The sequence below is a fragment of the Diplotaxodon limnothrissa genome, linkage group LG15, assembly GCF_057381915.1.
Source record: "Diplotaxodon limnothrissa isolate DT_005_m linkage group LG15, D_limnothrissa_male_GT1.1, whole genome shotgun sequence".
NCBI lineage: Eukaryota > Metazoa > Chordata > Actinopteri > Cichliformes > Cichlidae > Diplotaxodon > Diplotaxodon limnothrissa.
Window position 1 is genome coordinate 15,472,307 of NC_140610.1, and position 21,790 is coordinate 15,494,096.

Consider the following 21,790-nt stretch of genomic DNA (forward strand, 5'->3'; position numbering starts at 1 on the left):
GCCTAAGTGGCTGAGAAACGTAGATGTGTTGATTATACGGTGATATTTACACTGATATCCTTAAAAAACCAACTCATTTACTTTTACAGAAATGGACTGGTTCATTATGGTGTTACTGATAGGACAACACAGGGTAGAGAATGGCACTGAGGGACACGGTCAACCCAAGCTTCACTATATGGCTACACCCCTGATTAAAGGGGCTCACTGCTGTAGTAGCAACTTAATTTTCATGTTCAGTGTCCACATATTTATTGTAATATACTTTGCACAGTCAGCTTTCCCTTACTGTCATGGCAAGTTTAACATGACCTTTACTAACCGTGCCTGGTTGATGCCGTTAGTCCCGCTGTCACTTTGTGCCATATTTTTACATTTATTTACATAACGTTGTCAGTATTTGCGCACACAGCGCAAGTCTTAAGAAGGTGGTCAAGTCAGAGATAAGAGGTGGCAAAGAAGCAGCGGAGTCAGTTTCTGAATGACAGAGCTCAAGTTTCCTCACTATCACTTTGACTGGAGCGAGTGTGAGTGAGTTAGTGTGTGAGGGGACAGACACCCACACGTCACTGTTTTACTGACAAGAGTAGAAAAACTGCTGCCACCTACTCAAGCTTGTACAAAACACACGACTTCCAGGAAAGCTACACGCTCTACATTTCCCCCAAATGTTCAGCTGATACCGCCTCACGCTTTGAAGAAACACGTGCCTCCAGCACATGGCTGTCCTTTAATGCAACGATCTGCATTTCTCAGTGCCGTTCTTTGTCAGATTAACAGGATTACTTCGTTTCTTTTTACTCCCTTCTCAGGCACACCTGCACTGTAATTTATGCAGCTGTATGAGAGGTCTTAAAGAGAAATTACAGATTTTAGTGAGAAGACAAAGTAGATTTACATTAAACTGACCAGATCATACATTAACTCATTCACTGCCAGCCATTGGCAGTGAATGAGTTAAACCCATTGACTCATTCACTGCCATTGACGGCTATAGACGTCAATGGCAGTGAATGAGTTAATATGTAATGTAGTTGGCATTTTGATGCAGCTTTAAGCAAGGCGCAGGGCGGGTCTACTATTTACAATAGTAACACTTACAAAACTCATTCTTCTGGTTCTAAACCACTTGCATGCTGATGTTTGGAAATGGCTCTCACACTGTAGCATGTCCCCACCTAGTGGATACATTGACCAACTGCCCCAGTAAGAATTTTGAAGAAGTGTGCCAGGTCCAAGTATGTGTGCAAACACTTAGGGAATTTAAACTAAGGCATAAAAATACTACAAGACAAATAAGGTCTCACATCTTTAATTTTTTTGCAAAACAAGACTTGGAATTACAGACGAGCCTGAACTCAGGCAAAGGAATCATACAGTCCTCTCTCCATGCAGTGTTGCACGTGAACAGCACTCCCCAAACCCTCCAGATGCGACTGTGGAATGTACTTGTGTTCACACATTTACCGCTCTGACATTTAAAACTCAGTGCAACAGAGTTCTCATTAAAACAAATGTGGCGTCACCATGAACTTCTACAGGAAAAATCAAGACAGCCTCTTAAAGAGCTCTTCAGTGTGAGGTGCCACACTCAAGAGCACCAATATTGGTCCACCACACAACATTAATAGCTATTTTTTTTACAGTTTAAGGATGAACAGTTGGAAAGGGAGGATTATGTGTTGAAATTTGGGGTGCCATCTTGTTTAATCCACTTCTTCCATGCGTGAAGCATCGTCCTCAGCTTCGCCTTCTAGGGGAGGCATCTCATCTGGGACTGCTGTAGTGGTGGTCTCCTCTGCGGGAATGTCGTCATCGTCAATACCTGAGAGCAAAAAAAGGAAAGGAGTTGTTCACCTAGATCGATACCCACTTCTAGAAAGTAAAGAGGGTCTGGATCTGCACAGTTTTCTTACCAAGACCAAGTTTGATCATTCTGTAGATGCGGTTTGAGTGAGTCTGTGGGTCGTCCAGGGAGAAGCCTGACGACAGCAGTGCGGTTTCGAACAGCAGGATGACTAGGTCCTTCACAGCCTTGTCGTTCTTGTCAGCCTCAGCCTTCTGCCTGAGAGTCTCCATGATGGGGTGGTCAGGGTTGATCTCCAGGTGCTTCTTGGCCATCATGTAGCCCATGGTGGAGTTGTCCCTGAGTGCCTGGGCCTTCATGATCCTCTCCATGTTGGCGGTCCAGCCATAAGTACTTGTCACAATGCAGCAGGGGGATGACACCAGTCTGTTTGACACAGTTACCTGAAGGAGAAAGACGACATTAAGATTTAAAGAGGCTCAGGTGACACATCTGATAATTTAAGGAGACAAAGTCAAGTTAGTCAAGCATGTTAGAAATAATACCAGCACATTACAACTTTAAATCTAGTCTAGTTAGTTTACTTCCCCAAATCCTTGCAAAAACGTAAGTACTAGATGCACATTACTGCAACAAGCACGAGTTTGACTGCATTCACTTTAGGGTTCAGATTTCAAACATGTACAGTGCCACATCTGGCAAAGAATACAAATCATTCGCATCACACCAAGACTGCAGGAACTCACCACAGTAGAAGTTGGGACCAATTAGACTACCTGTTACCAAACAAAATCCTGTCATCTACAGCTGTGAACTTTGAGACCCTAAATGTTAGAGCACGAATGGAAGTTTGGGTTAATCTTAGTTGGGCTCTCATTAGGATTACTGACCTTCTCCACTTTCTTGTCAAGGATCTCCTTCATGAGCTTGCAGAGGTTCTCAAATTTAGCCTTGTCATCCTCCATCTTTTTCTTCTCCTCCTCATCCTCTGGCAGCTCCAGACCCTCTTTGGTGACAGAGACCAGGGTCTTGCCATCAAACTCCTTCAACTGCTGGACACAGTACTCATCAATGGGCTCCGTCATGTACAAGACCTCAAAACCACGCTTACGGACACGTTCAACAAAGGCAGAGTTGGCCACCTGATCCTTACTCTCACCTACAAATGACAAAAAGCGATAAAGTTTGAATAAAACTGCATTTTTAAAACTTGTGTAAATGCAGTTCTCTCCTACCATTTCAGAAGCTACTTAAGGTTTATTTTACTCACCAGTAATGTAGTAGATGGATTTCTGGTTTTCCTTCATGCGGGTCACGTACTCCGAGAGGGAGGTAGTCTCGTCACCGGACTGGGAGCTGTGGTAACGCAGCAGCTCAGACAGCTTCTTGCGGTTTTGCGAGTCCTCGTGCACACCCAGCTACAAGTGAACAAATAAGATTTATCATCTTATCCAAAAACAACCTCATACACCAGTAGGTTAATGGATTCAAGTAAAACGTCAATCCCACCTGTGTATGGTCAGGTGAGATGGACTGCCAGCAATGTCAGAATTCTAGTCACACTGACATTGCACACTGCATGAATAGTTTGTCACTTTAGGCTTTTAATTAAATTCATGTTTTCAGGCTGCAGCATAAATGTAGGAAGTTCCTATTCCTAATGCAGATTTGACTGCATGGAATTACATAAATGCCAAAACAGCTATTCTACTGGGTTTTAAATATCTGTTTACTACAAAAACATCTACACTACTTTGAAGAACAAGAGGGCTTTACAAACCAGATTAAAGAATAAAGAGGTAAACCTTTGAGGTCCATGAAGATGCACGGACATGAAACGAAGAGAATTTTAAGAGCCAACTTTCCTAAAGTCAAAGAAAAAAAGAAAAGTATCTAGAATATTATAAATACCTTGAGGTTCTTTGAGAAGGCTTCGTAGAACTTCTTGTAGTTTTCTTTATCCTCACCCAGTTCAGCAAAAAGCTCAAGACATTTCTTGACGATGTTTTTACGAATGACTTTCAGGATCTTGCTCTGCTGCAGCATTTCTCTGGAGATGTTCAGGGGCAGGTCCTCGGAGTCCACAACACCACGGATAAAGTCTGGAATAGCATACAAATGCTACACTAAACCTTTGCCTTTAAGCAATTCTTTACTGTGTGCTAAGCTGTAAATTAAAGTACTTTCAGACTAAAGGTAAAAAGCAAGTCATCTTACTCAGATACTCAGGGATGAGCTCTTCACAGTTGTCCATGATGAAGACTCTCCTGACGTAGAGCTTGATGTTATTCTTCTTTTTCTTGTTCTCAAAGAGGTCAAAAGGCGCACGGCGGGGGATAAAGAGCAAGGCACGGAACTCCAGCTGGCCTTCCACTGAGAAGTGCTGTAGAGGAAAATGACTCAGTTTAGCTTTATTTGTAGTTTATGACTAGATTAAAAGCCCAGTAGGCCAATTAAAACATGGAAGAGCTGTTCAGGTTAACCTGCTTACCTTAACAGCGAGGTGATCCTCCCAGTCATTGGTCAGACTCTTGTAGAACTCGCCGTATTCTTCGTTTGTGATGTCGTCAGGATTCCTGGTCCAGATGGGCTTGGTCTTGTTCAGCTCCTCCTGGTCGATGTACTTCTCCTTGATCTTCTTTTTCTTCTTCTTGTCCTTGTCTTTAGAGTCCTCCTCATCATCTGAGCCAACATCCTCAATCTTTGGCTTGTCCTCACCTTCCTCTTTCTCCTCCTTTTCTGCCTTTTCTTCCTCTGCCTCGTCGTCACTGACCTCCTTGTCACGCTCCTTCTCCACCTGCAGAGTCACATTACTTTAATTTTTACTTTGCTGTTCTTCAACGGTATTCTAACAACGTCCTCTCTACAAGTCACTTACAAAGAGGGTGATTGGGTAGCCAATGAATTGAGAGTGCTTCTTCACGATCTCCTTGACCCTCTTCTCCTCGATGTACTCTGTCTGATCATCCTTCAGGTACAGGATGATCTTTGTTCCACGGCCGATGGGCTCACCTGTGAACAGTTGTGATGCTTTTAATACATTTTGTACTAAACAGTGTCCATGGATTCAAGATTCGATTTTTTAGATACTTCAACTCCATATTTAAGCCTCTAAAGGACGATGCCAACTTTAACGCCAAGAATGAAAACCACCCTCGTAATATTTTAAAGCTACATCGTAACCTCAGACACATGAAAAACAATACACAATTAACAACATCAAGACCATTAATAGTAAGAACTGCTTCCAATTAATGCGCAATCAGGGACATCCTTAGATGTACCCACAATATTTAAAAACAGGTTTAGTTCTGATATTGTAACATCAAGACACTTACTGTTGTCAACCTTGACTGTGAAGGAACCTCCAGCAGAGGACTCCCAGGCATACTGCTCATCATCATTGTGCTTTGTGATGACAACCACTTTCTCAGCAACAAGGTAGGCAGAGTAAAAACCCACACCAAACTGACCAATCATGGAGATGTCAGCACCAGCCTAGAGGAACACAGTCAGTTCTAATGTTAGATTTCAGCTCAATTGCGAACATGGAAAATGCTGTCCTCTTATAAAGCGTCCCTACAGTTCCATGATGCATTCCCTTCATACCTGCAGGGCCTCCATGAAGGCCTTGGTACCAGACTTTGCGATGGTACCCAGGTTGTTAATGAGGTCGGCTTTGGTCATACCGATTCCAGTATCGACCAAGGTCAGGGTGCGTTCAGCCTTATTGGGAACGATGTCAATTTTCAGATCCTTGCCACTGTCGAGCTTGGAGGGATCAGTCAGGCTTTCATAGCGGATTTTGTCCAGAGCCTGCAAATGTTTAAACAACAGGATTAAAACTAACATTCTTTAAAGCATTCAGAAACACAAAAAAAGGCTAAAAATAAATGCATTAGTACTGAATGAAAAGCTCTGCGCCTGCTAACTTACATCAGAAGCATTGGAAATCAACTCCCTGAGAAAGATCTCTTTGTTGGAATAAAAGGTGTTGATGATCAGCGACATCAGCTGAGCGATCTCAGCCTGGAAGGCAAAGGTCTCAGCCTCCTCATCTTGGTGCATTTCTTCAGGCATCTGCATTAAAACAGTTTGTGTATGCTTTAATAAAATGGGTGGATTTCGATGGAAACAGGATGATAAAGCTAATTACGGGGAGACAGATCCGGTTAAACTACATACATTCAACTACTTTCAGTTTCGCAAATTGTATCGTCGTTTGATCCTGTCAGAAGTCGGTTACATAATATGGATAACTGCCGTCATGTTGCGGAAGTGGCCGTTAACCAACATGGCGTCGAGCTGCAGACAATGGACCCCGCAAACACGTGCTAAGGAAAAGCTACTGATGAAAATAACGAAAAAAAAGCTTATGCAATGCGGCAAAATAGGTTCCCCCAGAAGAGCAACTTAAAGCCATGTATTAACGACGGCAAACGTGACTGTCATATAAAACGGCTCTGCCACCAATTCGAATAAATAACAGCTAAAAACACCAGTCACTTAAGACTAGCATAAATCTGAAAGCATTGGCAACTTGAGACTAACTCGTGCGTTTTATAGAAACGCGAGAGCAACGTGAACAACGGGGACTAAGCGAAATCGACTCAAGCCAGTTCACTTTATTCTTATAAACATTTAAGAGGATTTATTCTGTTAATGTGGACCAGTCGTACAATATATGAACAGATACAGCGCTGTCATGTTCGCCACACCACACCTGCCTTGGTACTACACACGGCTGGGGCAGTGCGGCAGAGTGCAGCATTTACACTGCTCGACGTCTACATGACAAGTGTAAACATTTCTTACTCCACAGTAATTAAAATCCAAAATTCTGACTACTACAGTGATAACTGTGATATGTTAGCTGTCCCTGACCAGAGTTACTTAAGGTTACAACCGTAACTCGTGAGAATAGGAGCTGTATACTTCAATGACTGTTTAATAAAAGGTCAAATATCAAAGGTTAAAGCACGTAGCAACCGACAAGAAAACGCTCGTCTACATACCTTGTTAATTTCGTTGACTTTTCTTGAATAAAATGCAACCAAATCGCTATCCCTTATGCTGTCTGACGCAGAGAAATGGAAAGGGGCCTCCTTTTAATAGACCGGTATCTTTATACACGTGCTTCACGGTGCAGTCGTATCCATCCGCGGTGCGCCATCTAGTAAGGAGAAGTGCATCAAGTGAATTACAGTTAATGTTTTAAGGCTACATTCACCATGTGATGAGTTTGAATGAAGACTTGAGGAAATACGATAGCTAAATAAATAAATATGATATTATTAAGACATTTTAGCAGGTATTAATTCAGTGGATTGAAGTGCAATGTGTACTAAAGAAAACAAATCTCTGGAGATTTAAAGCCATTATATTAGGTATACAAACACAAGGGGACTTTTTCAAGATTAATTAGTAAAGTGAATCCAAAAACACTATACTAATCTCCTGGAAAACACAGTATTACAGTTTTATTTCTGAGACAAGCGCATCATTGCTGCCATCTTGTGGCCGTTAAAACCAAAAACGAAAGTATTGTAAGAACCGATCTATTTTATACCAGTTTCCAGAGCTGCCGCGATATGCTATCAATGTAGAATTTAAATCAGTCTAACAAATAAAGTCAATAAAACTCACAAGTATACTGTTAATTTCCCGAGAGACCAACAAATACTTTGGATCTTTTTAATCTGATGGAGGAATATTCAAAAACATGCAGGGTGTGCTTCGTTTCTTCTAGCACTTTCCATGAAAATCCCGCCTAAAGTGACGTCACGCGATGTCAGTCGCAGTCTTCACATAACAGCCGCTGTCTCGGAGAGGCACCGACAAAAAACAAAACGAACATACAAACAAAACAAATAAACAAAACCAAAACGCTGCTTATGCAATAAATAAATAATTAATCTTCAGATATTTATTCTGTCGGATGTCAAAATTATTATTTTATTCGTAAAAGACATTATGGAGGATCTCCTATGCACAAATAATAGACTACGTCTTTGGATTACATATTAATGTAATTAAATAAAAATCTAAATTGACGGTGTCTTAAAATTTCCACAAAGTAGTACATACAAGTGCAGGAGTTATCTTATAGTATTGAAATCTATTTTTAACCCAGCAAACCTTCAACATCGACAAACGCTCCCTAACGTTATGTTTCATTAACCTTCTAGACGACCTTTAGGAATGCTATCTAAATATTAATAATAATAAGAGTAGTGATTTTTCTTATGGATGTTAATATTATAATACTAGTATAAAACTATACTCTAATGCTAGTAATAATAGTAGTACAGTTATTGCCGCAGTAGATACTAGTATCGTTAGTAAACTCCGTCCAGTGGTCAAGTCTTGGTGTACAAAGCAAGCGCTCATGTAGTGTTGCTCGTAAAGCGCTTGCGTCAAATGTTTTTTTTTTGAAGGCCCGACTAGCCAACGTGCTAATCCAACATTTGGAACGTTAGAGGAATTTTCACAATTACTAACCTTCTGAGAATATTTTTATTCTTTTAAACACCGCCTGATTAAAGGTATGTATACCTGGGCATGTGTAGATTTATCTTGAACTTTAACCTAGCCCGCTAATAGTTGAGTGTTGTTTGTTAAGTAACGCCAGGTTGCGCTAATATTAGCTTAGCCTAAGTCTATGCCGGGGACACTGGAGCGTGCTCGGTGGTAGCTTTAGCTAACTAAGCTGCTAGTTTTTTGGCCGCATAAACAGTGAACAAATTAACTCGTTGTAACACAATAACAATACGTGGCTCCTGGGACTTTATAATAGTCACCCTACAAACGCCATCCCATTGAGCTAAGCTAAGTTTAAGTATTGTTGCTGCTGGGCAGCAGAAGTCACCGACGGGTACTTCAAATTCATATGACTAGATACCAATGAACATCGCTGTGCTTTCTCACTTATAGTGTTGTTGGGTTAAACTAATCTTTTTACAAGTTTGGCTCTTTGTTCTAATTTACATTGTTTAGAGGACTTGATTTAATTACACATCTGGTGCTGCTGATAACGGGTATCTTGGTTCTTTCTTCAGGTTGGTCCAGTTCACTTCCACAATGTCCTTCCCCCCTCATTTAAATCGGCCGCTGTTGCCACCTCCAGGCATCCCTCCTCAGTACACAGGCTTCCCCCCAGGTAAGCACCCTTCTGTTTGGCGTTCATCTGTTTTGTTTCAGGTTTACCACAATGTCATTATTAAGAGGCATATTCGCAACACGGTAGTTGAGATTCGCTACATTACTGAAAATATTTGAGAATCGTTTTACTAATCTGCAGTCATAGATCTTAAGTGAAAATGGTGTAATTGCTTGTTGCATGTTTTCTTTGGTTGTTTCAGGAGCCCCTATGATCCCAGTTCACATGGGTATCATGGCCCCCACACCAGTAATGGTTTCTTCAGTACCAGTGCTCAGCAAGCCTGCAGTCCCTAAGAGGGAAACCATTGCTGTGATTGCCAAAGACAGTGATGAGAACAGTGGCCCCACCACAACAGTGTTTGTGGGGAACATATCAGAAAAGGCTTCAGACATGTTGATCAGACAGCTGCTGGCGGTAAGATGGGGAACACCCATTCTATTTGTAGAACTACACCAGCAAAGGCAGACACCCTCTTAAGTTGACAACTTTATTTTTTCTTTGTAATTATATAGAAATGTGGAATTGTTTTGAGCTGGAAGAGAGTACAAGGAGCCTCTGGCAAGCTTCAAGGTAATTTTTATTATTAAAAGATGAAGAATATCTAGATACATGGCAAACCGTCAATTCAGTCTATAAATAAACATTTGATCATGCCCTTATGTCTATTTATATGTCAATATTTATTCCAGCTTTTGGTTTCTGTGAGTACAAGGAGCCAGAGTCCACACTGCGAGCCTTACGACTGCTTCACGACCTCCAGATTGGAGATAAAAACCTACTTGTGAAAGTTGATGCCAAGACAAAAGCACAGCTGGATGAGTGGAAGGCCAAGAAGAAGACTGCAAATGGGGTATGAATTTTGTAACAGCAATTCAAATAAATGTTTGCAACAGCTAGAGAAGGTGAAAAATTGCTAAACTTGACTCATTTTATTGACAGGATAAAAAGAGTGAAGATGAAGGAGAGGATGAGGAAGAAGTGTTAGATGAGGAGACAAAGAAGAAAGATCAGATTATCAAGGGCGCCATCGATGGACTGATGCGGGAATATGCTGCGGAACTTAATGCACCTTCACAGGATGATGAGTCCCAGCGACGAAAGAGAAAAAAGGAGAAAAAAGAAGAGGTGCTAACCTTGATTAATTGTTAACTTGTGCTACTGTTTTGTTTACTCCTTAGCTTGAAAGTGAGCATTGTTATTTCAACCTGTCAATGCGTTGTTTTTCCTCAGGATGACATAAACACTATTGACATGGAGGAGGACAAGAGGGACCTGATTTCCAGAGAGATTAGTAAATTTCGTGACACTCACAAGGTAAAGTGGCTTCTTTGATCTTGTAGTTGACATTTCAGGTTTTGGACAGCAGTTCACTCCTAGAGCTTGCACATTTAGTTGACACAGTTTTTTTTTTTTTTTTTGCCCTAACTCAGTAACATGCATACTCTACTATAGATTGGCGGTCCCTAAAACAACACCACCAAACATATTATTCTGCCCTAAACTATATGAAATGTTTTATTTTCAATGTTTGAACACTACAAGTGGGCAGACAGCTAGTGTATTCTTGTCACCTTTCTCAGGCGTGATTTGACACCTGCCACTATTGCCAAACTATCTAGGTGTGACCATTATAGATCCATATCTTCATTCATCACACAAAAATGCATGGAGACGATGTAAAGTTACTTAAAAGCTAATCTATTCATTAAACCCCACCATTATGATAGTGATCATATGGTGACTAAAGCAAGATGAATCTCAGAGCTTTGGAAAAAGTTGCCAGGATAGGATGTAAGTATCAGCCTTCATTTACTATATACATATACTGGGCGTCCCCCTCTTGAGGACTTGCATTGGGGCAACTGTGCTGCTCAGTTGTGTGTGTGTGTGTGTGTGTTGGCCTTGATTTAGCCAACCTTTCCACCACGCAAAGACAGTTTCCCTAGATCATCCTGAATTTATGACAGCATTGGTGCTTCACTCGAAAGCTGATGAGTCAGTGAACCTGTGCGAGTCCTCTGTAAATTATGGTCTGTCATAATGGTGTTCATGTTGAAGCACAAGGACTCAGTAACTACTGCAGTGACTTTGGCTGTAGCCTTATTATTCTAGTGTGGGGTGGGGGCGCCCTCTCCACAGCAGTAAGATGATCTGAAGACTAACAAGGTACGTGCTCTCTGTATGTTTTGTTGTGGAATTTCTTTCTTCTCTCTCTTCCATTTGATAAATATCTTACTCTCTCTGCATTAGTTTTTATTTTTTTATGAACGATTAGTTAGTGAGTTTATTCAATCAACTGTTTAAATTCAAATTTTTATTAAAACAACAGGGACGGTAGCAATCTAGTTGGGTTTTGGATGCATAACTGTGGTTTGCTTGAAGTGTCCTCCAGCTGTAATCGTGATCTTGCCAAAACAGCGTTTAAACAAAGGGAGAAATTTCTGCTGCCTGTTGTGACCTACCATATTTGGGCTGATTGATTTTTAGCCCCAGAGGAAAAAAAGAAGTCATACTTAATTCAATATCATTATGATTATTTAATGTGGTTAATCAGTTTTTAGTGAGTGACTTTGCAGGGAGTGAATTCAGGCTTTTTATGGGGAAAGAAAATTAAAAGAAGCACTTAAATGCTGAAAGTATTTTTGCAAAATGTTTTAATAATACCAGATTTTTCTTTATAATTATAAGTTTGCCTAAATATTACTGCTTATATACACCCATACATGCTTACTATAAATAAATAGAATTAAATTTATTTTTTACATGGTCGCATGTTTATTTAGCCTTGGCAGACAATGAAGAGGTAAGTAAAAAAAAAAAAAAATTAAAAGAAAGGAAAAAAACACCTAACGTGAAATCATAGATTTTAATTAGAGCTAGGGTATTAAATAATATAAAGACAATTTAACTGGAGCGTTATAGATTTTTAAAATAATTAACATCTATGTTATCTCTGTCATGTCACATGTTTCTTTCTCTTGAGATGCATAACACCCAAGGCTTTTAATTAGTTAGTTATTGTAAAGACCAACTGACTGCATATGACTTGTACAAGAAAACTTTGTAAAGTTATTTTCCATCTAACCTCAAATACAACAGTGCCAATGTAAGAGGAATGCAAAATGATGAACATAGTATTATATTAAGGCTCAGTATATTCAATCATTGTTTTTAAAAGTCTTATTTTGCATCAGATGCCAGTATAACTGCAAAGGAATTCTGGTTAAAGCCTTGTGTGTGATGTCCATAAAACCAGAGTTTGGTGTGTATGTGTGTGTGTGTGTGTGAATAATCAGTCCTGAAGAGCTCCTGAAGACTTCTGCAGGGGTAAGACCGTTTCTACAATTTCATTTATCTGTTCAGAAATATAACTGATGTTCATAATGTTTATTTTTTTGATTTTAGCAAAAATACCAAATGCCATGTTACTCATTGAAGGAAAGGCTGTTGTTGTTTGATGACGATGATAATGATGATGCTTAAGCAAGACAGAATCCCATAACATTTTTCCCTTGTATACCGTGTGACCTGCTTTCCTCCCAGGCCTAACTTAAAAGGCTTGTAAGGGCAGCGAAGGGCTGAGTCCATAGTTCAACACCTGTAAGTCACAAATAACTAGTTCAAAAAAAAAGACTGATGCCTGTTTTCTGTTTTTGTTTTCCTTGTTCTGAGAGGAGGACTCTTAAGGAGACAAAAAGCATTGTCATTTCCCGCGTTTTCTTTTGTTTTTGTTTTTTTTTGTTATGAATGCCTCAAGTTGGATATGTTCCACGGGTCTTTAAGGCCATTAAAGTGGTTTCCAGTTCTATTCTTGCTAAGCTGTAGTTTATGCTGCAGGCTTCAAGCAATAAACTTTGTCCTATAGTTTTAGATTAATGTTGAAGCTGTCTCTCTGTGGGGGGAGAGCTTTTTGATTGTTCCTGGTTTTCCATTTAGGATTCTGGCTTCTTATACAAGCTTTGCGCTGATTAGCAAAGAGCATGTTCATCTATGAAACCAAAACCTGGAAACCACTTGATCTGTGCACAGCTGTGAATTGGTTGCAGGGGCTCCCTGCATCTTGTGTGGCATAAGCTGAACCTGTCTGTATTTTACTCTGCAGAAACTTGAGGAAGAGAAGGATAAACGAGAGAAGGAGCGGCTGGAGTTTGAACGTGAAAGGAGGGAACGGGAAAAAGAGCGAGAGCGGGAAAGAGAGCGGCGGGACCGCGAGAGGGAAAAGGAGCGAGAGCGGGAACGGGAGAGGGAACGAGAACGTGAGAGAGACAGAGATCGAGACAGAGACAAAGACCGTGACCGCAGGACCAGGGAAAGGGAACGAGAGCGAGAACGGGAGAGGGAACGAAGCCGTGACAGGAGTGCCGACCGCAGCCGATCCAGGTGAAGCAAAAAAAACCCAGAATAATGTATAAAGACACATGTTGCAATTAAACACATGCAAATGTTTGCAGGTACTTTGCTGGTGACTGAATTCTGACAAGTTTCTGCAAGCTGATTTTCTCAGGATTTAATTGAAACCGCTTGAATTTTAAATTGAAATGTTAAAATTCATATCATCTCATTTTGATGAAACTCCTTAAGACTATGTACCATGCTTGATCAACACCTTAGTACTTGGATTTGCCATGTGTTTCTATATGGTCACAAATAAAAGAAAATGTATCTATGATTTCATTGTTGCAGGGAGGTCAGCCGAGACAGAGACAGAGAAAAGAAGAGAGACCAAGAGGATGAAGAAGAAGCATATGAACGCAGGAAACTGGAGAGGAAACTTCGAGACAAGGAAGCAGCCTATCAAGAGGTGGGACTGGCTGTGCTAAAAATGATAAAAGCCATGCGCTGAAGAGCAATATAAGCTATCCTACTAGCAGTGAGGTCACAGCTTCTATTTCCTACTATACAAACTGTTTGTCTGAGAAAGTCAATACAAGCAGTAAAATTCAATTAAAATGATTCTTTATACGTCAAAAAAAATCCAATAAATCTTCAGCATCATTTCTATTTTTAGCAGAGTAACAGCCCTTGTATTACTCGTTTACCTTAGCTAGGGGTAGTTCTTGTGTGATGTTTGCAGCTTGCCTGACAATATATTTGTTGTAGCGGCTGAAAAACTGGGAGCTGAGGGAGAGGAAGAAGGCACGGGATTATGCTAAGGAAGCTGAGAGAGAAGATGAACGCCGACGAGAAATGGTAAGCGGGTTCTGAATGATCACTGGTTCTGTACTATTATACAAGTTAAGTTCATACTGTATTTATTTAACTTGGGATTTGTATAGCAAAGTAACTTTGGGGTTAACTCTGGGGTTACAGAGTTAAAGTGGTTTATTTATTACCAGACTACATTGATATGTTGCGCTGCAGACTTAACCTGCTCTGGTAAAGGTTAGAATAGAGATAAGAGATGAACACACAGAGCCACAGCCTTCAAACTAATCAGTTTTCTGGAAATGGTATTGCCTTGTTTGGAGAAACCTTTGGACCTCAGGGTGCAGGTAGTTGGAGGCTTTGTATGTTTTTGAGATGGTCTGCACCCTAAGCCTTGTACTCGCCAAATTTAATTTAAGATTTGCAAGAAGGCTAAACCTGCTTACTAGTTTGAATTCTTTACTAACAGACCCACTAACACACCCTGTTCATCTGAATGCACTTATAGTTAGACCCAAGGCTGCCTTATCGAATTGATAACCACCTTTGTGTAAATGCTTAGCCTAATTTTTTTTATCTTGGTGTGATTAAAGCCAGATAAGGAAGTCATATCCTGGGTATGTTGATTATATTTTATAGCAGAGCAGTCAGTTTTTCCCGCAAAACTACCTAAACACGTCTGTTTTTCAGTTTTAAGCTAAAACGTTGAAATGTTGTCTTTGTGGGATGCATTTAACGAGTTTGAAGTCTGCTATTTTTGTCAGTTAAAAAGAATTCCACTTCATATCTTGTGTTGTCCATGCTGTGTTCATATGATTTAGTTTACTAATTCAGACAGGTAGAATTTGTTAGAAGTAATTTTTGTGGAGAAGTTCATTTTTGTCCTTTGTTTTCATTAGATTAAAGAAGGCAAACGGTTAAAAGAGTTTCTTGAAGACTATGATGATGACAGAGATGACCCCAAGTATTACAGGTGAGTGTTAACCCAGGTCATCAAAAACAAATGCACTTATGCAGGATCCTAATTGGCTAATTATAGGTCACTATAAATCCACTCTAACAAATTTCCTATACATATAATGTTGTTTGCCATACACTGCCGATTTCCTGTTGCCACCAGGCAGCACTATGAATGTGACCTAATATTGACACATACAGTGAAGGAATTCAAATTCAAAATTCAAATTTTATTTGTCACGTACACAGTCATACACAGTACGATATGTAGTGAAATGCTTGGACAACTGCTCGTGACCTAAAGAAAACAAAAAAGGAAAGGCTATGAATAAGATAGGAAATAAATATGAAAAATTAAAAAGGGTAAATTTAACTAGGAAGGAATAAAATATAAATTAAGGTTAAAAAGGAAATAACTGTACAACACAAATTAGAATGAAGGGTAAATTTAACTGGGAAAGAATAAGATAAAATATATAAATTAAAGTTGAAAATAAAATAACTGTACAACAAAATACACAATATAGAACTATATAAGAATGTATGAAGAAATATAAATATATACACAATAACAGCAGCTGTACAAGTATTAACTGGAAATGAAGAATATAATGTCCAGTGTTGTGCAATCCACATTATGTCTTGTGCAGTGCAAATATGCTTAAAGTGATTTAAGTGATGAAGTGAAAACAATGTCCAGAATGTCCAGTGTGTGTGTAAGAACTATATGTGTGGGTCAGTACTGTGTGGTGGTGTGATTGAGAGACCGTATCGCCTGCGGGAAGAAGCTCCTCCTCAGTCTCTCTGTGTTGGTCTTCAGGGAGCGGAATCGCTTTCCTGACCTCAACAGAGAGAACAGTCTGTTGTTGGGATGGCATGGGATGAAATGAGCAATCTCAAAATTTTATGGTAGTGGCTGCAAGAGTTTTACATGACATTTCCAGATGGCAATATGTAACCATATTCATAGCCGCTAGTCTATGATTATAGTTAAATACTGCCACGCCCATGTTCAGAGGCAGACCCTTATCAAACATGAGAAGTTTGGTTAATGAGTGAATTACAGGAAATTAAAATTTCATGGGGAATGATTGAAATTTTCTATGGCAACATAGGGGCGCTCTTCAGTGAAAACTTAAATCCTTTGCAATTTACCTACAAGAGTTTTTATTTATTTAATTTTATTATTTATTTATTTATTTTTGTGTGTGTACCGTGCTGTGTTACATATGTTTATTAAATGTTATACATATACACACAACACAGCAGCGGGGCTCCTGTTTTGCAGAACGGTGCTATAGAGTCATTTTGCTCCACCCATGCACATGCCCATAACATGTGTATATTATCAGTAGACCTGACACGTGCAAAATTTAATTAGAATTAGAGCATGTGTAGGACTTTAAATAAGCCAATTTCTTTTCTTATTATTCTTTTTCTTTTTTCTTTTTTTTTCCTTTTTTTGGGGGGTAAGAAATAAAAAAACCAAAACAAAACAGAGCATACACAATAGGGCCTCCTCACTATCAGCAGATTCTGTGTGACCCACATGTGGCTCATGGCAGCGCATGCAGTACTGCAGCCATTGTTCTGAAAGCTGTTATTTTCCGTATGACCCCTAGGGGCAGTGCACTGCAGAAGCGTCTCAGAGACCGAGAGAAGGAGATGGAGGCGGATGAGCGTGACAGGAAGAGGGAGAAGGAGGAGCTGGAAGAGATCAGACAGAGGCTGTTAGACGAGGGACATCCAGACCCAGACGCAGAGCTACGCAGGGTATGCTTGTCTGTAATGTAATATAAATGTGTGTGTTTGCCTGTATCTGTCTGAGCTGAGTGGGGCATGCTGTCTGTTGTCTGTGTGAAGGTCACTTTATCGTCTGAGTCGCTCTGCACATTATGTACGTCTAGCTGTCATTATCTGTTGACCTTCTTTTCTGTAAAATGCTGTGACTGGATGATTATTTTCTGCATATCTGCCTGTTATTGGTCCAGATGGAGGAGGAAGAGGAGGAGCGTCTGAGACAACCTCCCATCGTCCAAGAGCCAGAACCTGAGGAGGAACGTGAGCGCCACAGGGGTTCACGAGATCACCGGGAGCGCCGACAGGAGCCGGAGAGGGCAGATTCACGCTCACGACCCCCCCAGTCCGACAACGAGGTGGAAGAGGGTGAGGAGGAAGATTATGACAACGATGAAGACAACCCAGACGTGAAACCACGCCTAAAGCCCACAATGCGACCAATCACAGCAGCGCCTTCTGTGTCATCAGCCAGTGGGAATGTGTCTCCCAACACGCCCGGGGAAGAGTCACCCTGTGGCATCATCATCCCCCATGAAAACTCCCCACCTGAGGCTCTTCCGCAAGAGGAACACCGGCCAAAGATTGGCCTCAGCCTGAAACTGGGTGAGTCTAAAAGATCTTTTACCTCATTACAGAATGAACAGACACACAGCATACCCATGTAAATATGAATTCAATAATCGATTAGTTGATGGGCAAAAAGTAGCAAAATGTTCAATAAGTGATAAAAAAAAAATTCATAACAAGGAAATAAGTTTTTTGCATTTTTTTTAAGTTGCATTCTATAGACAAATAATTGTTTAAAACTGGTTTTAGGGTAAAAAAAAAAAGAATAATAGGTGATGTGTTGCTTTTCTTCAGGTTTTGATCTTGTCTGAATGTAGTCAAGGTAATTTGGCACCTGCTACACTGTTTGGTTAGTGTGAATTGGACTGAAGGAAAGGATATTTCTATATTTTAATTTATTTTGAAGCTAAATAACTTCATAGGAGCAAATCTATAATACACAGATTCCTACATGGATCAGGCCGTGTTCCAGAAAGCATGTTTAACAAACTCTGACTCCCGTCCACTTCATTGTTTCTGTCACCTCAGTGTCTTCACTTTGAGTGTTTGTGGGTATTTAAAGAAAGCCATCATCAATGGAGCTCAAATACCAATATTCACCATGGCAACAGATAATTAAAGAGCAGAGCCTCAATTTTCATCTAGTGGACTGAGGAATATGAATATGAATCATGAAATTCGTCTGAAAAACAGAGGGGGACTTATTTTAATCGGTGTCATCTGCTCAGGCATCATTTATCAAACCTAATTTTCCTTTAATAGATGAAATCTGGCAGAATTCCAGTTTTACATCTGATGTTTTCTTGAATCGAAATTTTAATCCGACAGTAACAAAATGGAAGTTATGACAGTGTTTTTAGTGTTTTTAATCAGGTACATTTTTGCAAGGTAATGTGCCTGAATATGAGCTTTGATATGAACTATATGAATGTCAGGCAGGTGTTTCAATTGTTTCAACATTTTCAGATGCTGTTAAGGGCGTTTAAATAACTCTGGGTTTGCAGAGACAGAATTCTTGCTCCTTAACTACAGACAGAACAGTAGTTAAACTCTGTGTCCTTGCCAGGTGCCACGGGAAGCCCCAGTCAACCCAACGCCGGCAAGAGGAAGAAGCTTCCGGTGGACAGCGTGTTTGACAAATTTGATGACGAAGAGGCCGATGAGCAGCCGCGCAAGAGGAAGCTGGTGCCCCTGGATTATGATGATGACAAGAGCCTCGGGGTGGACGGTGCTGGACTTTCCAGCATAAAGGGAGCCAATGCTGAGGAGAAACGCAAACACATCAAGAGCCTGATTGAAAAGATTCCCACCGCAAAGCCCGAGCTCTTCTCGTACCCACTGGACTGGTCCATGGTTGACACGGTGAGGAGAAGAGGGACAATTTGTGGCATCTCACTGAGTGTGTCTTATTTTTAATCCATTTATAATTAAGCAAGTTAGAAAAGAAAACCTGTGCTAAGAATATTTTACTCGCAGGATTTAAATGATCAAGGAGGGTCAATTCACAACCTTATTTTCTGCTTATTGCTAAAAAATAATATAGAAACGGTGAATATTTCTCTTTGTCATCCCTTTTCCTACAGACGTTAATGGAACGGCGTGTTCGTCCCTGGATCAATAAAAAGATCATTGAGTACATCGGAGAGGAAGAGCCAACGTTAGTGGACTTTGTCTGCTCCAAGGTAATAGACATGTCACTAGTTGACATCTGTCTTAGAGAAAGTGGAACGATTAAAATGTAAACTTTCTGATATTTTCCTCTGTGTACTTTCAGGTGATGGCCCACAGTACACCGCAGACTATCTTGGACGATGTTGCCATGGTGAGCAAAGACACAGTTTATAGATGCTTGTTTATGTGGTTTCTCTGTGATTGTATTTCTTGCCAGGATGCAGGTTTTTTTTATTTTTTTATTTATTTTTTTACAAACCTCCTTACTAACCTTCTCAATCAAATTATACCAAAATACACTTCATTAGGTACACCTGTTCAGCTGCTTAATGTCAATATCTAGTTAACCAATCACATTGCAGCACCTCAATGCATTTAGGTATGTAGACCTGATCAAGACAGCCTGCTGAAATTTATACTGAGCATCAAAACGGGGAAGGAAGGTGATTTAAATGGCTTTGGACGTAGCATAGTTTTTGGTGCCACAAGCATGGTCTAAATATTTCAGAAACTGCTGATCTGCTGGGATTTTCCCATATAACCACCTCTGTTTGAAAAAGAGAAAATATTCAGTGAGTGACAGTTCTCTGGGTTCAAAAGCGTTGCCAGGCTGCTCGAGCTGATATGAAGGCCACAGTAATTCAAGTTTCCCACTTGTTACAAATAAAGTATGCAGAAGAGTATCTATGACTACACCGTGTCAGACCGTGAACCTGAATGGGCAAAAGCAGCAGAAGACCACTCCTGTCAGCTGAGAACAGGAAACAGAGGCTTGGATCACACACCGTCTCATTAAAATCAGACAACAGAAGATTGAAAAGTATTGAGTGATCTACTGAATCTTGAGTTCTGCTGCAGCAGTCATATGGTAGGATCAGAATCCTACCTTATATCAACAGTTTAGCTTGATGGTGGTTGCGTTATAGTGTATGGGGATATTTTCTAAACCCGTTTTAGATCCCTTAGTACCAACTGAGCATCACCTAAACTATGCAGCCTACCTGTGCATTTCTGCTGAACATCCGTGTACAGTGTACTCGCCTTCTGATTCCAGGAGGATGTGTCACAAAGCTCGTATCATTTTAAACTGGCTTTTTGAACATAATAGTGAGTTCACTGTACACAAATGGGCCTCCAGTCACCTGATATCAAACTAAGAAAGCACCTTTTGAGATGTGAAAAAGTGCAAGATTCACATCATATCAGCAAAAATCTCAGCGCAGTGGTTCTAGCGCCTTTAGTAAATCAGGGACATCAAGAATTAAGGCAATTCTGGAGGCAAAAGAGTGCAACAGGTATTAGCACGGTGTACCTAATGAACTGAAGAGTATGTTAGTTCCATCTGATTTAAGATGTGTGGGGGGAGATTTATGAGGGGAGATTTCAGGCGCACCTCTTATCGATCAAGGTGAGTGCCAGATAAAAATGTAACCCTTTAAGGCAACTGAAATTGTAACATTTGACTAAGAGTTCAAGATCTTTAAAGAAACTGGCCTTGAAATGTTTTAATGTCTCTCATTCGATGGCACAAGTAGAGCCATGTCAAATGAGATGTATTTTAATTAGCAGTTCATGGTCAGTATTTTAACATATTCACCTTTTCCACATACACGTCATGAGTTTTGGTTAGTCCTCTAAGTTTCTTTCGATATCTAACTTTCCGTTTGTTCCGGGTCAGGTTCTTGATGAAGAAGCTGAGGTCTTCATAGTGAAGATGTGGCGGTTGCTCATTTATGAAACTGAAGCAAAGAAGATTGGGCTGGTAAAATAATCGTTGGCTGACTGAAGATGAATTCCTCTTCTCCTTTACCTTCATTGTGTATAATACTGTAGCGAATTCATGTCACCCCAGAAGACGTGACTGACCATACCAGTACAGACTGTAACTGCAGATTCTGCTCATTCTCACATTTGCACCAGTTGTTAGGTCTTTTTTTTCCCCCCTCCTTCTTCTGTTTAAACATACTCAGGCTGCATCCACCTCCTCCACTCTGCAGGTGCTGATTGTGTCTGTGCTTTTGTGTATATACAGTTTGTCATTATTTGGTTATGAAGAAGCTACAGCTCTGGCCACCCAGGGTCACTGTGTTGGAGATGAGACCCTTTAGTCGCATACTTTTTTTTAATATATATATATACATGCCAACACACACCGAGTGAGAACAGTTTGCAGGTTTGCTACAAACAGTTCACCATTTCTCAAACTATTCTTTTGAGTTGTGAAATTGGGCTTACAGTTGAATGTGGGTTGGTTAAGTAGACACAAACTAAAGCGTATGAATGACTACAGCTATGTTTTTAAAATAATTACAGGGGTATTTATTAAGGGTTTTTGGATGCAACTGAATTTTATTTCTGTAATCAGTACACACATTCTTCCCCTCTCCCTCAATTTCTTGTCACATTCCTGACGAACAGGCATGTTGTTTTCAGACCATCTCTAAAACATCTAGTTGTCATTTAAAATGTGTCTACTGACAAGACCCATAGGCACTGTGTCATCCTCAATGCTGTAAAAGCACACGTCATAACCACTATAGGAAAATGAGCTAAGAACGAAAACAATTGAAATTGTGAAGATGCTCTCCATTTGTTTTTGTATTGGTGAACATTTGAATAAATAATTTTTATAATCATTTGACTTGAGATCTAAGTTTTCTGAATATTAAATCAATGTTGAG

At 40.1% G+C, this 21,790-nt stretch overlaps 2 protein-coding genes across 2 annotated transcripts; one reads left to right on the forward strand and one right to left on the reverse strand.

The window, feature by feature from the left end:
• Positions 1-1,303: 1,303 nt before the first annotated feature.
• hsp90ab1 (heat shock protein 90, alpha (cytosolic), class B member 1) lies at positions 1,304-5,893 on the reverse strand. The gene is made up of 11 exons (XM_085372273.1): positions 5,744-5,893; positions 5,417-5,623; positions 5,146-5,305; positions 4,686-4,819; positions 4,299-4,604; positions 4,025-4,190; positions 3,719-3,909; positions 3,078-3,225; positions 2,698-2,966; positions 1,917-2,250; positions 1,304-1,825 (listed from the first exon to the last, which is right to left on the reverse strand). Exons 1-11 carry the CDS (start codon positions 5,891-5,893, stop codon positions 1,707-1,709), a joined length of 2,184 nt encoding a protein of 727 aa, XP_085228399.1. The 3' UTR covers positions 1,304-1,706.
• A 2,357-nt stretch (positions 5,894-8,250) lies between these two features.
• rbm25b (RNA binding motif protein 25b) lies at positions 8,251-21,713 on the forward strand. Its single transcript, XM_085372468.1, has 17 exons — positions 8,251-8,352; positions 8,866-8,966; positions 9,169-9,383; positions 9,482-9,539; positions 9,659-9,819; positions 9,909-10,094; positions 10,200-10,283; positions 13,072-13,349; positions 13,653-13,770; positions 14,070-14,159; positions 15,014-15,087; positions 16,694-16,844; positions 17,063-17,474; positions 18,505-18,800; positions 19,022-19,120; positions 19,213-19,260; positions 20,788-21,713. Exons 2-17 carry the CDS (start codon positions 8,888-8,890, stop codon positions 20,878-20,880), a joined length of 2,442 nt encoding a protein of 813 aa, XP_085228594.1. The 5' UTR covers positions 8,251-8,352; positions 8,866-8,887; the 3' UTR covers positions 20,881-21,713.
• Positions 21,714-21,790: the final 77 nt, after the last annotated feature.